The sequence below is a fragment of the Hemitrygon akajei genome, chromosome 7, assembly GCF_048418815.1.
Source record: "Hemitrygon akajei chromosome 7, sHemAka1.3, whole genome shotgun sequence".
Lineage (NCBI taxonomy): Eukaryota > Metazoa > Chordata > Chondrichthyes > Myliobatiformes > Dasyatidae > Hemitrygon > Hemitrygon akajei.
The window spans coordinates 52046994-52064374 of NC_133130.1; the positions used below are offsets into that span (position 1 = coordinate 52046994).

Below are 17381 nucleotides of genomic sequence, written 5' to 3' on the forward strand. Positions count from 1 at the left end.
GCTCAATTTAAATCCTGAATTACAGCATTAGGTTGCATAAAGGCCAACACTGAATGTGGATCCATAGTTCAAATGCCATCTCTTCATCGAGTTTATGGAAACATTCGGACATCAGTGAAATAAAAGTGCCTTTGCATACCATGGATGTTAACTGCTGATTTCCCTGATGCCTATTTCAACACATTTTCAAGTTGTGCTTTTGCCATATCTTTGCATTCCACACAGTGCAGCGTAACAGATACAAGTCACAACGTGCAAGTCATTCTGCTTCTCCTGAAAAGATGTAAACAACATGTCTGAAATGTTATTAATTAATCACTTGTAAGTTGTGCTTCTTCATGGCAGAGATTGTGCAGGTTCTTTCAAGGCAGACAACCTATCATCAACACATTCCTGTCTAAAGCCGACCTTCCCGTTAATCTAATGAACAACCTGTCAGTATAATATTTCAATTCTTCTTTGAACTTATGCCAAAATCTTTTATTATTTATGGTTGAACTTCTGCCGCTGAAGAAAACTGGATAGATCAAATGTGATCTATTCCTCTTGTATATTTATCCTTGGAGAACTTAGAGCAAGGGAGGGTAACACAATGTTTGTCGGTGTTGACAGTCATTTAAATTGTAACTATAGTGATACTGTCCATATGATATCCTCTACAATGATGCAGTGTGTCAGCAGTTTCAAAATACAGATGTTACACAACTGTTTCATATGTAGTTCTTGGCAGCTGGCACCTTTTGTATCAAAATATTGTCATAAGTACCTTGGTTTTTGTTATTTGGAAAGATTTTCATCCTTCTCCATGTGCTGACTCAACTTGGTATCTCATCCAGATTATCATGCTGCAAGTATATACTAAGCTAAGTGAATTAAAGCGATATAATTAAGAAGCTCTTACAGTGCTAGTGAATATTAAAAGGGAAGATATTCCAGCACAAACCTTTGAACAATCACTGAGGGGGATAGAATTCTGGGCTGGGTTCTTGTTTGCCCGTTGCACAGATGCTTGCCTGGAAATTCAATTATGTGACACAACTTGGACAAAGTAAAATGTGCGAACCAATTCTATGTTCTTTCACATTGGTACAAAAATTTCACTGGACATGCCTTGGCACGGGCCATTTTCGTGATGCTGAAACTATTTCTGTCAGGCAAACATCAAAGGACATAATTCCTCAAGCAATACTGAGCCCTGCAGAGGAAGTTATTCTGCAATATCTGAGGAATGACCACGTTTGGACTTGCTTGGATTAGGTTTATTTGTATAGTGCTGGGACCTTACTAATTGGATTTCTGTAATTTCTGTCTTTTGGGGAATATCCAACATATTTAGCTCGTCTTCTTGTTCCTTCCCTCATCATCTCCAACTATGCTCATAAGCAAGTCAACTGTCAAAGGTACGGAAATAAACTCTCTTCTCTCACACACTTCCATTTCCAAACCCAATATCTCCTCTGACTGACACCATTTTCCTTTCCTTTATTGTTGCTTTTGGTTGCAGATGGTACATCTTAAAAGTAATCAATTAAAGTAACTCAGCTGTGAATGCCATTTGAGCTGGCACACCACACTAAGGTCCCATTCACACCTGTGCCAGCACATACATTTCTAGGCACATGTGATTTCAGGTTCATTGTAGTGCTTTTACCTTTGCACCAACTCGATGCAGACAATCAACTGAATTCAGGACTTTGTATGTTGACGAGCTTCAACAGTTTGTGATTAAAACCAGTCCCAAACTCCATTCTTTGTATGCACCAACTTTGTGAGTAAGGTTTCTTTGATCACATATTACTAAGGTATAAGCAAACCAATGTTCTGGATAATGGGATTTTTAATCATTCAGAACCTTTATTTGTTAAGTACTACTTATGAGGATTCTATATAGCATGAAATATTTTTTGAAAAGCTTGATCAATCAAGGTTAAGGTACAATTAAGTATTTGTTTTTCCAATTGACCCAATGCAGTGGGGTCAATTATCCATCCGTTAATGACTGTAAAAAGGTTAAGATACTCTTAAATCAGGAGGGCAAAGAGAAGATGAGGTGGGTCACACAGGCAAGGTTAAGGAAAATCTGAAGATTTGTTAATATGTTAAGAGTAAAAGGATAATGGGGAGAGAGCAGAGCCTGCTAGAGATCAGATATGTGGGATTTCTAATGAATATTTCTCCCCAGGGTTTACAGAGGAGAAAATCATGGTTGCTCAAGAGATAGAAGAAGAACAAGTGAAGATGATTTGGAGAACATTCACGTAGGCAAGAGGCATTTTCAGCCTCGCAGTACATTAAGTTGGATAAATACCCAGAGCATGACAAAGTACATCTTTGGACTTTGTAGAAGGCTAGAGAAGAAATTACAGAGGCTCTTGCTGATATATTTGCTTCATCATTAGCTTACTGGTGAAATTCCCAAAGAATGGTAGATGGCCAATTTCAGTCATTTAAAAAGGGTAGCTAGGGAACTGCAAGCCAGTCAGCCTGACATCAGGGGTAGGGAAGTTACAGGAAGGACAGGATTTAACAGTAGTTGGATAGGCAGAGTCTATTTAGGAGGAGTCAGCATGTCTTTGTGTGGAAAGTCACCTCGAAAGTTTAGAATATTTTGAGAGACATGAATAAGGTTGTAGTCTTTTCCTCACAGTAGGGGAGCCCAAACACAGGGGCATGGATTTAGTGTGAGATGGGAATGTTTTAAAAGGGATCTGACAGGCATCATTTTGACACAACGGATGGAAATAGCTGCAAGAAGAAATGGTTGAGGCAAGCATAAACTTGAGAAGCATTTAAATAGATACATGGAGTGTGGGGTTTAGAAGGATTTAGGCTGAACAGAGGATGTTGGGACTAATTGGGTGGGCACCATGGTTGGCATAGACTGGTTGGGCCTAATAGCCTGTATTTATGCTGAATTGTTTTGACTCTCTCTACGTTTGGACAAACTTTGTCCTCTGTAACTGCATCATGTTTGTACTGTGTGTCTGTTACACTTCAGATCGTGCACTTCACAGTGATCATGATAACACGGCCCTTCCCTGAAGGCAGGATCCAAGCATTTACAAGCAATTACTTTTCAACTGAATGCAGCATAAAGCTCATTTAGGTCCCTCTTTGGAAGGCATACCTGGGAGCTGGCTTAAAATAAATGAAGTTAAGCATCTCTGAATTTGAGCAATTGCAGTCATTTTTACATCACCGTGAACACCACCAAAAGAATTCAGGTCATTGGAAGAGTGTCCAAATTGCTGATTATGGCAAATTGTGAGACAGTTTGTGTACAGTTGATTAAAATATATAATAAGAGTGGAAGGCTGTTCAAAAGATTCTTTCAGATGCAGGAAAATGGGGAATAAGTAACAATAGAGAAAGATACAACTATAATTTAATCAATGGCATCATTTCATTAAACATAAGACAAAAAGCACTACGAGGGACTTTAGGAAAAGAACATTAAATGTGATATTTACTGTAAGTTGTTATTTTGTAGGTGTGCAAATTAATTTATAGATAAGTATAGAATATAAAAAGGGCTGTTGCAATTTATAAATATACGGTAGGGCTAAACATAAAAGTTTTAGGTTCTTTATTGAGTGGAGATGAATATTGCAGTGATTTGCAAGGATAAGTTGAGAAGTAACACTTGAGTAATGGAGGGAATGAGTCATTAAGAGAGGAAACAATTAAGCCCTTGGAGGAATTGTTGGTAATGAGTAGGTGAAGCAGGTTGTGGTAAATGGTAATGCAGAGTAGTTATGGAGAAGAATTGAGTATTGGCAGGATGAATAATGATTACAGGGGTTATTTTTTTGCTGTACGGAAAAGTTATCGGTATGAAAAGTGGAGCTGCAGCAAATAGAACTGCAGGGAGTACAGACTAAAACATTGCATATTTGTGAAAATATGGAGCGAATTCGAGGAAGCTTGGAATTTTTTATTTGGAAAGGAAAAAAAGGATAAATGGAGCACAAGAATAGAAATTTCAATTAAGGAAAGGAGTGAAATTCAAATAATGGAAGTTGGAGTTAAACTAGTAGATGGTGGATGAGAGATAAAAAACAAGAGTTGGGCTAAAATAGGAACAGCAATTTATCTACCGTTATAGTAAGTGAATTGCCTCAAGATGGGCAAGGTAACAGCCAGCAGACTTACTCATGGTAAACTTTTTAAGAAAGGATTTAATGAAGATAATAAAGCAAAGTTTAGCACTATCTGCAAGGAATGAGACTGTGTGATTGCAGTAAGGGATCCCTCTACCGTATGTGGTCACAGGGACCTCCTCAGACAAGTGAAATCTTATTATGGATTCTATTTTCATAAGGCACAGTGAAGCCTCAGTCGGTCAGGGACAGTCATGGATGTTGTGTCCTCACTGTCTAGTTACGCAAGCCTGGGCAGTGCGATATGGAGAGCAAGCTATTAAAAGGCACAATGTTAGCACCACGAGAGATGTGGAGAGCAGTATCAACCTCCAGACACAACTTCCTTTGACTTCACCAAATCCTTTGACTTTATCAGTGTGAGCGATTATGAAACATGCTTCTTTAAATCTGGAATTGAAAGGAATTTCTACTTGTCCACATTTAGTTGTTCCAAAGGCACCGACTCATATTAGTTCACAAAAGGATAAACAGCCAGTACTTGAAATTGGGAATACAGGCGGCCCCTGTTTTTCGAACGTTTACTTTACGACAGCTCACTGTTACGAAAGACCTACAAATAGTACCTGTTTTTGCCAACCAAAGAGGATTTTCGCCTTTACAAAAAAAAAGACACCTGCTTTATACGTGTGCTTACCCCGAGAAAGAGTATCATGACTGTGAAGCCTTGTGCGGGCAGTTGTGTGCACATGCGTGTACGTGCCGATTTTTTTTCTTCTCCAAATCGATTTTGGCTCGCTGTTTTCCTGATTTTAGTAAGTGAAACTACACCGTACATACAATAGGCTGTGTATTTATCACATCATTCCTGCTTTTACTATATGTTTGTATTATTTTAGGTTTTATGTGTTATTTGGTATGATTTGGTAGGTAATTTTTTGGGTCAGAGAACGCTCAAAAATTTTTCCCATATAAGTTAATGGTAATTGCTTCTTCGCTTTATGACGTTTCAGCTTGCAAACAGTTTCATAGGATGCTCTACCTTCGGATAGCAGGGGAAACCTGTACCAAGCAGTGTTGAAAGATTATATATCGGGATTTATAGTTTTGGGAAAAGGCAGGCCATGGATTACTTAACAAGTTCTAGGCACCTGAGTTCAAGCTGCTGTGGTGTAATATGGAATTTTAATTTGGTTAGTTATCTGGAATTTGCTGAAATAAATGCCAACATGTTAGTAATGAAAATCACAAGAAATCTGATCTAGTTATAACTCCATGTCCAATCTATGTGATTCCGTCTTACAATATCCTATGAAGAGCCCTATCAAGTTTATCTGTTTTACCGACACTACTGTGTTTAAAGAACAAAGGAATAAAATCAAAATGCAAGATGTTAGAAAGGCTCAGCAGGTCAGACAGCATCCCTGGAAAAAGAAACTGAGCTGATGTATCAGGTTGAAGATCCTCTGTCAGAACTGGGAAAAAGAGACAAAAGGGAGTTGTAAAGAATGTGGTGGGAGGGAATGAATAAGATGAGGAATATCCTTGATAGCGGGAGACTGCATCAAACGGGTAAGTAGAGTTTCTTTGTGTTCTATGTTGCTAATAACAGAGCTGCGCAACATGATCAGTGAAGTAAAAAAGAAAAATTGAGCCGAAGTCACAGCTCGATGATGTGCGGCAGAAAGCTTCTTCCTCTCTTGCTCTGACCTCTCCGTATGTGACCCCTGCACTCTTAAAACCAAGGGCCAATTTTAGGATTAGGGTCTGGATTGATGTTTTCTGTTTTCCCTTGCAGTTCTAGCTTTCTTTAATCTTATGCTTGTATAATCGCCTGTTTTTCTGTGCACCATGCTTGGTTCTATACTTCTGTAGTTTATTTGTCTGCAAACCGATGACTCTTTTAATATCTGTTCAGGGTTTTTTTAAATCTAAACCAGTTCAGACCAGTCTGCAATGCAAAAGGAAAGCATGTACCCAAGTTCCTTTGTTACTTCATTACTTGCCATGTTTGCTGGTGCAGTCTGACCTGTGCTATGATAACATCCAATAAAACATCTATAGCCATAATATTTTCATCTCATTTTTCACCTCAGAATCTTCTGGACCATATCACCATCAGATCTTCCACTAGGTAGTAGGTTTGAAGAACAAAACCTCATTTTCCATCTGAGTGCAATAACTGGATTAAACGCCTCCAACTTGGGTAATTTGTTCTTTCCGTCTGTATCAGAGCTAGCTATTTCTACCAGAGTATCAACAGGATATCTTAACTTTAAGAAACAAATGTTGTCAATTAACTGTTCTTAAATACCATCAAATAGAAGTTGTGCTGCCTCAAACCAAACAATGTGTTATAAAATGAATAGCAAATTTTTGATGACTCACTTATCCTGACTTGGTTGAATTCAAACCAAGCTTTTGTGTCAAACTACCAGTATCTTTCCAATTATCTAGCTTTTCTCTGCTGGAAAAAGTTGAGAAATAAATAAAGATTCTATATCCTGGAGGCAACACTTTTCAAAGTATGGCCTGAAACCGTAAGAGTAATGTGGAACATTTTGTATAGAAATCCTGTGGAGGTGGCACAGGAAACAAACAGGAAGATCTGGTAGCCAGAAAACGAACAAGAGACAACAGAACGGTGATGCAAGAGTATGTGTAAAAAGCTGCACTCACTTTTGGACCAGTGAGGGCAACCTGAATGAGACGAAGGCGGGGGTGTGGAATTCGGCGAGTGAATACCAAGTTGCCAAGCAGGTCTGCCTTTCCCTCAGGGAGAGAGAGCAGGAGCAGGGTTTGGAAATAGAGGAAAGTCCAAAGAAATGAGTCTGGCCATCTTCAGACTTGAACTGTTGATACTTGCCAATCCGTTTGCTATATGGCCTGGCCAGCAACTTCTATTTATTTAACAAAAACAAATTAGTGAGACTTACTGTTTCTGCAAGTGTTTGCAAATAATCAAGTTGTCCTGTTGCCAGTTCTTTTGTTGTAGAAAGTAAACTAGTTTTTAAAAATAGTCAGCTATTTGAAATATGTCATCGGTTGCAGGAGATTAATTATATTACTTTTTGCAATACTACCTTGTGCCCCTCCCCAGCACTCTCTACTAACAATGGCACAGCTGCATTTTGCCATATTGCCCATATGAATGAAAATTACCAACAGAATACTGTAAATGCTGAAAGTCTGAAGTTGAAATACCAATTGTGGAAGATGTTCTATAGATTGAACAGGTGTGTTTAGCAGGTTCTCAAGGACAAGAATAACACATTTCCATTCTGTTGGGTCTGAGCTAACTATTGAGACCTGTGAAGAGATGTGTGGTCTCTCCCAAATGAGATGCTTGATAGGGTAGTCGGGTGGGTTGTTTGGGAACTAACTCCATTCTTGACCAAGTATATCAAGATTTGGTTCATTGGAAAACTCTGAACATCCTCTACATAGCACCATCCAGAGACAGAGAAGCAGTTTCAGCGACAGGTTACTATCGATGCAATGCTCCTCAGACAGGATGAAGAGGTCAATACTCCCCACTGCCATTAGGCTTTACAATTCAACCGCCAGGACTTAAGAACTTTTTAAAAGCTATTATTAATGCTTTTTGAGATAGTGATTTAGATGCATATCATATTTTTTACTGAGTTAAGTATTGTATGTAATTAGTTTTGCTACAACAAGTGTATGGGACATTGGGAAAAAAAAGTTGAATTTCCCCATGGGGATGAATAAAGTATCTATCTATCTATCTATCTATCTATCTATCTATCTATCTATCAATAATAGCTATTACAGAGGGAGGGGAAAATTCAGAAGGAAAACCGCAAAACTGTGCTTGCTTCTTTGAATTTTGTTTAACAGTTCAAAAAATAGTAAATGATGCACATATATGAAATGAAGTGCAAGGTTTTGTGAATTGTACATTTCTGAAGGAAATCAGTTTCTATTTTTAGAGTTACTGACGTTTGAATAATTTGCTCCATAAGAAACAATTTCTGGGTCATGTCTTGGAAATCATTCCATTATGGCAGGGAACAAAGGGAACCTTGAATGGAATTTACTCTTAATTCAGAGATGATCATGTTTATTTTTTCAGCAGCAAATTACCATCTAGTTTTACATTAAGATGATTCATTTTCTAAAAGGAACAGACTGTAATGCCTCTTCTAATTCCTAATTTGTGTATACTTGAAATCCCAGGATTAACATATATTTCATTATCATATAATTCTCTCTGTTTCTTTTACCAGACTCATTATTTCGGACTTTGGTTCCTTAGTAAGACTCAGCAGGGACGATGGGTGGAGTTAGAAAAAGCTCTGAAAAAACAACTGGACAAATTTGCCAATGAACCTCTCCTCTTCTTCGGAGTGATGTTCTACGTACCCAGTGTGTCAAGACTACAGCAAGAGGTCACAAGGTACAGAAAGCCAAGAAGTTCACTTTCATTTACTGCCTTGTAGATTGTGTTCAGGGAGAGAATTCTGACCTCCAGCCAAGGTTCTTGTTAAGTAACAATACACAATTCAAAGGCTATTCATTCCTCTTGGAGAATGGTAATCAAAACTTGGAATTGCTTCAAATGTACTGAGAAGAAATGGTTGATATGTTGGGTGAAAATTTTGCATTAGTTCTGATGCAGGTTTTTTTTCCTGAAATTTCTCTGAATTTCTGAGTCCTTTCAATATTGTAATAATAGAGTCGTAGAGCTACACAACCCAAATAGTCAGTTTGATCCAGTTAGTCCATGTTGATCAAAATCCAATTTGAAATGGAATAAAAGTAACTTATATCTAGAAATAGGTGCTGAAACATTACTAGTTTAATTCTAGCAGAGCCTTGCCCAGTTTTGTGCATAACCGTACACTTTGCAGTAGAAGATTCAGTAAAGCACAGCAGGCCACAAACCGGTTTGGTGGTTGATGCACACTTCGTCTGCGAAGAAGGATGTATCATCTGGTGGAGAGATACAGTGCTAAAGCAAGCCCTTCAGCCAACTGGATCAGCATTGGTCATCAGGCACCCGTTATACCAAACCTCCATTAAACCTATTCAGCAGCTGTAAGAGATAGAAGTTATTTTCACATTCACTCAATGGGACTGTCAAGTCCTTACATACAGGAAAGATGGGAGCATTTACTTTTCTGGATTTGGGATTGTGTGTGTGTGTGTGGGGGGGTGTGTACACGTCCATATGTCCATCCACAGGGGCGAAGAGTGCAGAAACCCATTGAATGTGAAGTGAAGTAGCTCCAGTGGTCTCTTAGAGCAATCTGAATCCCCACAGAACAGAGCAATGCTGAAAGAAACCCCTATGCACTGGCATCTGACTCATCAGTTGCTCACTCCCACGCATCTGATAACACGTGGAGGGAGGCCTTTCCTTGTGCTCCCTTTTAATCCACTAGGGCCCTGTTCCCAACCTCTCTTTAACTTAACTGGAGCCACAGTTCAAGTGTTGCCTTAAATCTCACCAGGGCCCCAGTTCATGGACTCACTATTCAATTCTCTCTGTAGTGTTACTGCTTTCTTAAATGCAAAACATTTGAAATAATTCATAGAATGAAAATGGCTGGAAACACTCAACAAGACAGGCAGCATCCATGGAATGAGAAGCAAAATTAAAGTTTTATTTATCACAAAATTACACATACAGTTTGAAGTTTTTAATGTGTGATCTTTTCATTTTATCTCCACATATACATTAAGTTTTTTTTTAAAGCTGCGTTCAGTTCTAATGGTTTAGGTAATACCAATCAGTTGTTTAGAATTACATAATACAGGTGACATTAGTGTTATGGCTATTCAGAAATTTGCCCTTACAGAATTTACAATTTGCTATCCAAAACATTGAATATGGAATTAAATTTGCTCTCAAGAAAATACTTAAAATTGCACTTTGTTTCTTGATGCATGTGCAGATGACATGACTTTCCATTGCGAAATTTCTAATATGGACTGTTTCTGGAACACAACACTCCCCAACTCCCAACCCGCCACGTAACATAGAGATGTCTATTTTTATAGAATAGAGGCATATTATTTTGCCAAGGCGATTTCAGGGATTTTTAATTAACCTGAGCTTTTTCTATCTTCTATCCCTTTTTTCCATGAATGATTATTTTACTTCATCTTAAATGCTTCTATACATTTCAGTCAGTTGTTCTCTGTGGTAGGATAAAGAAAATCTCCTTACTTCCTTTCTGTTTTATCTGTGACTGGCTTCTTTTAATGCTCTCCCACTGAGATTGGTTTACTGTCACATGTACCGACATACTGTGAAAAGCTTGTCTTGTACGCTATTCATGTAGATTAATTCATTACACAGTGGATTGAGCTGGAGCGAAGTAAAACAAGCCGGTATTCTTGAGGACTGTCTGTACGTCCTCCCTGTGGAATGCATGGGTTTTCTCCAGGATCTCCAGTTTCCTCCCACAGTCCACGATGTACAGGGTAGGTTAATTCTCATGAGCAGGTCTGTTAAAGTTGTTGGGGAAGGTTTAAACTAATTTGGCTGGGGGTTGGGGAGGTGGTGGGAACTGGAGTGAAGGGACTCATGATAGATGAATAGTTTTTTTTTTTAAAAGCAACGATAGCGTGCAGTCAGAATGTCAGGAAAGGCAAGCAGATGATAGGTCAAAATCATTGCCAGCAGGGTGAGTATCAGTGCATTAGAGATGCAGAATCAAAAAGGATAGCAAATACAATTACCGTAGATTCCGGATTTTAAGCCGCTACTTTTTTCCCACATTTTGAACAGCTTTGAACTCTGCGGCCTTTAATACGGAGCGGCTAATGTATTATTTTTTTTCATGCCGCCGAAAACATTTTGCCTCGTAACAGTAGACCAATAAAATTGATGAGTAGTTCACAGAGGTCCAATGAAATTGTACGATAAATCAAGCGCACTTTCACAATTAAATTATTGTAAATCAGTCATTTGTACTCACCCTCATCAACATGGAAAACACTCGAAGAAAAGCATTGTGCTGCCTTTATGGCAGTTATTTAGTTTATAATATTTTCGCTTAGTAATTCATTTTCTAGTTAAAGTTAGAAGAGTTTTAACTATATTTGTTTTCTGTACTACATCGCGGGATGCTATGACGTCACACCTGGTTTCGCCGCGTCTTGTGGGATACCGGTTTGCGATAAACGGGACGGTGGGGGGGGGAGCGGCGGAGCAAAAACGCTGCTTTTAAGTTAAAGGCGATCAATAACTTTTCCTGGTAGGCTGCAGTATATATATTTTTTACCAGTCGTTAGGAGATATTGGAATGTTGTTCAGTAAAGAAGTATACGCAACGTATATTTAAAAGTAGCCGCGTTACGGGCACGGTTCGAAAAAAAGCATTTGCAATATGTATTTGTTTTTGTTACCATATGGATTTAATTAAAAGTTAAAAAATCCTCACGTGTAATATCTTTCTCTGTAAATATCTCAACACGTGGGACACCTGCGGCCGAAAATCCGGTGCGGCCTTTACAAGTAAAAAATTGATTTTATTTCTAAAATTAGAGCCAGCGGCTTTTAATCAGGTGCGCTCTGTAGTCCGGAATCTACGGTATATCTCAATGCACAGAGTATAAGAAATGAGGTGGATGATCTTGTTTGCACTATTGCAGATTGTAAGTATGATGTTGTGGCCATCACTGAATCATGGCTGAAGGATGCTTATAGTTGGGAGCAAATTGTCCAAGGTTATGTGTTGTGTCAGAGGGAGAGAAAGGTAGGCAGAGCGACTGGCTGGTAAAGAATGGCATCAGATCAGTAGAAAGATCAGACATAGATTCAGAAAAAGTTGAATCCTTGTGGGTTGAGTTAAGAAACTGCAAAGGTAAAAGGACCATGACGGCAGTTATATACAGGCCTCCCAACAGTAGCTGGGGCGTGGACCACAGGTTACAACGGAAAATAAAAAACGCATGTCAAAAGGACAATGTTATGATAGTCATGGGAGATTTCAATATGCAGGTTGATTGGGAAAATCAGGTTGGTAATGGATCTCGAGAGCGAGATGCTTATGAGATGGCTTTTAAGAGCAGTTTGTTGTTGAGCCTATTAGGGGGTCAGCTATACTGTTCTGGGTGTTGTGTAATGAACCGGGGCTGATTAAAGAGTTTGTGGTTACAGAACCCTTAGTAGGCAGTGATCATGATATGATAGAGTACAATTTGAAATTTGATAGGGAAAAATTAAAGTCTGATGTAGCAGTATTTCAGTGGAGTAAAGGAAATTACAGTGGTATGAAAGAGTAGTTGGCCAAAGTAAATTGGAAGAAGATGCTGGCAGGGATGGGGGCAGAGCAGCAGTGGTGTGAGGTTCTGGGAAAAATGAGGAAGGTGCAGGATAGATTTATTGCAAAAATGAAATAATACTCAGATGAAAAAATGTACAACTGTGGCTATCAAGGGAAGTCAGAGCTAATGTAAAAGCAAAATAGAGGGCATAACAACAAAGCAAAAGTTACTGTGAAGGCAGAGGATTGGGAAGCTTTTAAAACCCTACAGAGAGCAACTAAAAGAATCATTAGGAGTGGAAAGAGGAAATATGAAAGCAAGCTAGCAGACAATATCAAAGTAGCCAGTAAAAGCTTTCTCAAGTATGTTTTAAAAAAATATAAGAGAGATAAGAGTGGATAAGAGAGATAAGAGTAGGACTGCTGAAAAATAAAGACAGAGAAATAATGATGGGGTCAAGGAGATGGCAGTTGAACTAAATGAGTATTTTGAATCAGTCTTCACTGCAGAAGACACAAGCAGTATGCCAGTTGTTGAAGGCTGTTAGGGAACAGAAGAGAATGCAATTACTATTACAAGGGAGAAGGTGCTCAAAAATCTGAATGACATAAATCATCCAGGCCAGATGAACTGCACCCTAGGGTTCTGAAAGAGGTTGCGGTAGAGATTGTGGAGACATTAGTAATGATCTTTCAAAATTAATTGGACTCTGGCATGGTGCCAGAGGACTGGAAAATTGCAAATGTCACTCCACTCTTTAAGAAAGGAGGAAGGCAGCAGAAAGGAAATTTTAGACCAGTTAGCCTGACCTCAGTGGTTGGGAAGATGTTTGAGTCAATTGTTAAATATGTGGTAATGGAGTACTTGGTGACACAGGACAAGATAGGACAAAGTCAGCATGGTTTCCTTCAGGGAAAATCTTGCCTGCTGAACCTGTTGGTATTCTTTGAGGAGATTACAAGTAGGATAGGTAAAGGGGATACAGTGGATGTTGTATATTTGAACTTCAGAAGGCCTTTGACAAAGTGCTACACATGCGGCTGCTTAGCAAGTTAATAGCCCATGGTATTACAGGAAAGTTACTGGCATGGTTGGCTGATCAGTAGGAGGCAGTGAGTGGGAATAAAAGTATCCTTTTCTGGTTGGCTATCAGTGACTAGCGGTGTTCTGCAGGGGTTGGTGTTGGGACCGCTTCTTTTTATGCTGTATATCAATGATTTAGATGATGGAATAGATGGCTTTGTTGCCAAGTTTGCAGATGATATGAAGACTGGTGGAGGGGCTGGTACTGTTGAGGAAACAGGTAGACTACAGAGGGACTTAAATTAGGAGAGTGGACAAGAAAATGGCAAATGAAATACAATGTTGGAAAATATGTGGTCATGTACTTTGGTAGTACAAATAAATGTAGACTATTTTCTAAGTGGGGAGAAAATCCAAAACTCTGAGATGCAAAGTGACTTGGGAGTCCTTGTGCAGAACACCCTAAGGGTTAACTTGCAGGCAGAGTCAGTGGTTAGGAAGGCAAATGCAATGCTAGCATTAATTTCAAGAGGTCTGGAATACAAGAGCAGGGATGTGATGCGGAGGCTTTATAGGTCACTGGTGAGGCCTCACCTTGAGTATTATGAACAGTTTTGGGCCCCTCATCTTAGAAAAGATGTGCTGAAATTGGAGAGGGTCTAGAGGAGGTTCACAAGAATGATTCCAGAAATGAAAGGGTTGTCAAACAAGGAATGTTTGATGGCTCTGGGTCTGTACTTGCTTTAGTTTAGAAGGATGAAGGGGAGGGATCTCATTGAAACCTTTCTAATGTTGAAAGGCGTAGACAGAGTAGATGTGAAAGGGATGTTTTCCATGGGGGAGGGGTGAGGGGGGAAGTCAGGAGGGCACAGCCTCAGGATAGAGGGGCGTTCATTTAAAACAGATGTAGAGACATTTCTTTAGCCAGATGGTGTTGAATTTCTGGAATTTGTAACCACAGGCTGGAGGATTGGTTGCTGGGTATATTTAAGGCAGAGCTTAATGGGTTCTTGATTGGGCAAAGTACCAATGTTTACTGAGAGAACACCAGGGAGTGAGGCTGAGGAGGGGAAGAGGGATCAGCCATGATTGAATGGCGGAGCAGACTCAATTGGCCAAATGGCCTAATTCTGCCCCTATGTCTTATGGTCTTAATTGGTCATTGTGAGTTGTTCTGTGAATAGATTAGGATTAAGTTGGAATTATCAGGAATTGTTGGGCAGCGTGGCTCATAGGGCCGGAAGGGCTTATTAAGACCATAAGATATAGGAACAGAATTAGACCATTTGGCCCATCAAGTCTGCTCTGTCATTTAATCATGGCTGATCCATTTTTCCTCAGCCTCAATCTCCTGCCGTCTTCCCATATCTCTTCATGGACTGACCAATCAGAAATCTACCAACCTCTGCCTTAAATATACCTAAAGACTTGGCCTCCATATCTGCCTGTGGCAACACATTCCACAGATTCACCACTCTCTGGCTAAAAAAATTCCTCCTCATCTCTGTTTGCTCTATTTCGAAATAAATAAATAGTCAAGGATTTTAAGATTGAATCTAGCAACTATATCGGGTGTGAATTGTGGAATAAAAAGCACAGAACTTTGTCAAGGAACATATTTTCATGGCTGTGGAGGAAGAAGCCAGAGAATGAGCCTAACTGGATCACACTTGGACAAGCTGGCATGGGTCAGAGAAGCCCATTTTCTTCAGTGTTGTAATAATTTTATTATCCTTCGATTATCTCTTAATTACTAGCCTTCACTAATATTATGATTGGTACTTCAGGTAGTTTCCGCAGATTTCACTGAATGCCTTGACCAGGTGCAGCAATGAGAGAAAAATCAATTAAATGCCTGACATTGTGGAGATTTGATTTTCAACTGGCCTCTGTAGATGCCATGTGCTGATCTGTGCCAATAATCTCAAATGCTGCTTTGGGTTGGAGGTTTGCCAATATGATGGACAAGCTGGTCTGTGGGATCGATAATTGCCCATCAAAGAAATTAGGATCGAATTTGCATCTATCTCACATGATAATCGTTTGTAGCTTCAGACACACTTTCCTTTTCCATTGTACAGGGTTGTGCAATATCTTAGTTCCCAACAGATGAAAAATAAATTTCTTTTCAAATTATAGTTGTACTTATTGAACATTCCAATGCAAAGATTTTTGACATCCATTGCAGATGTGTACAGGAGAGAGATAGAGGTTGAGTGGTGTCACATCAGGAACTTTGCACCCGATGTCACCAAGACAAAGCAATTGCTTATGGATTTCAGAAGGAGGAAGTCAGAAGAATATGTAACAGTCTTCATTGAGAGTCAGCAGTGGAAAGCTGAGCAGCTTAACAACCTGGGTGTTAACATCTCAGTGGGTTTATCCTGGGCCCTACATATTGATATAATCACAAATAAGGCGTGTTAGTGGCTAGGTTTTATTAGGATTTTGAGGAGATACGGTATTTCACCAATGACTCCAGCAAATTTCTACAGATTAAGTATGGAGAGCATTCTAGTTGGTTGCATTACAGTCTGTTATGTAGCCTTCAATGCCCAGGATCCCAAGAGGCTGTTGAGGATTGCAGACTTAACCAGCTCCTTAGCGGACACAACCCTCCCCACCATTGAGGACATCTTCCAAAGCCAATGCCTCAGGAAGCTGGCGTTCATCATTATGGACACTCACCAGCTGGAATATGCCATCTTCTCATTGCTACCATCAGGGAGGATGTACAGGAGCCTGATGACCCACACTTAATGTTGCAGGGCCAACTTCTCGGCTATCAGATTTCTGTACGTTCCTGAACCCATGAGCACTAACTCACTATTCCTCATTTCACTATTTTTACTTTTTATTGTAACTTACAGTAACTATCTTACATCTTGCAATGTACTGCTGCCACAAAAGCAACAAATCTTGGGACATGTGTTAGTGATAATAAACCGGATTCTGATTGTTTTCATTAACTGTTCTCCATACTGAGAGCAAGGGCTTTGTTCACGGAAATACCATCTGTTGAATGATAATAATGAGCTTTAAGGGGCAGCTTTTCTCCAATTCTTTCATTCAAAAGAATGTGGCAAATTGAAGGGAGTGGAGTGAAAGCTATCTGAGTAAATTTGTACTGCTCATGCAACCAGTGATTCTAGTATGGGTGAATTTTTCTTTCATCTATCAGATTGGATCATCTATGCATATCAACAAGCTTGTAATTGTTGGGGAAAATGCTTAGTCGACCACATCCTAGATCTGTAAAAGGACCCTGCTTGTCTTTGTAAACCACATATGAGTAGGTCATGCACAAATAGCTTCGAGGAAGTAGGTTATTTCATCCTGTACTGAGTTTTTATATCCATTTGAAACTCTGCTTCTGTAATGCTTGTCTTGGAGAAATTTCAGTCTTTGCTAATTAATTAAGATGTAACAAGATTATTAAAGACATTTTGTTCTGTTGAACCAATCCAAGAATTAAATTAATCAGCCTTGGCCTCCCAAAGGGACAGGTGGTTTTACAGAGGCATATGTTAATGCAGAGCCATTGAGGGAGGTATTAGTTTGACCTAATGTACCAAATGTGTGTCTCTTTGGATGCAGCCAGATTTCCTGCTAGGTTGATTGCTTTCCTACTTCAATTTGCAACTGGAAATTGTGATATTTTCCTCTTTGCCATTTGAGTACAAGCGGGAAAGTTGTTTCTGCGGTGTGGATAATTGAGATACATTAGCACATTCCATGAAACACTATCCTGACCATTCAACCTGGCTCTTTTTGTCAGAGATCAGAAACATCAATGAAAGTGAAAGCAATGAATTAAGAGCAAGTCAGTGAAATTTGTTCTTAGTGCTAACATCTCTGTAGAAGGCTGATCAGTGACTCTGTAATGTCTATATCATAAATAGCTTGATTGCTTAAAACCAAAATCTTACTGAGAAAATTTATGAAATTTTAATGTAAAATAATCTAGATATTTTCAGTACGTATAGTACTAGTGTTTGGAATTGCATTATAGCCAAA

At 39.2% G+C, this 17381-nt stretch overlaps 1 protein-coding gene across 1 annotated transcript in view; it reads left to right on the forward strand.

Annotated features, from left to right (window-relative positions):
* LOC140730441 (tyrosine-protein phosphatase non-receptor type 14-like) overlaps positions 1–17381 on the forward strand; it is a 256024-nt gene that overhangs the window by 117219 nt on the left and 121424 nt on the right. Inside the window, exon 3 of the mRNA XM_073050849.1 lies at positions 8351–8520. Within this exon, the coding sequence (XP_072906950.1) occupies positions 8351–8520 (170 nt within the window). The remainder of the gene's footprint in view (positions 1–8350; positions 8521–17381) is intronic.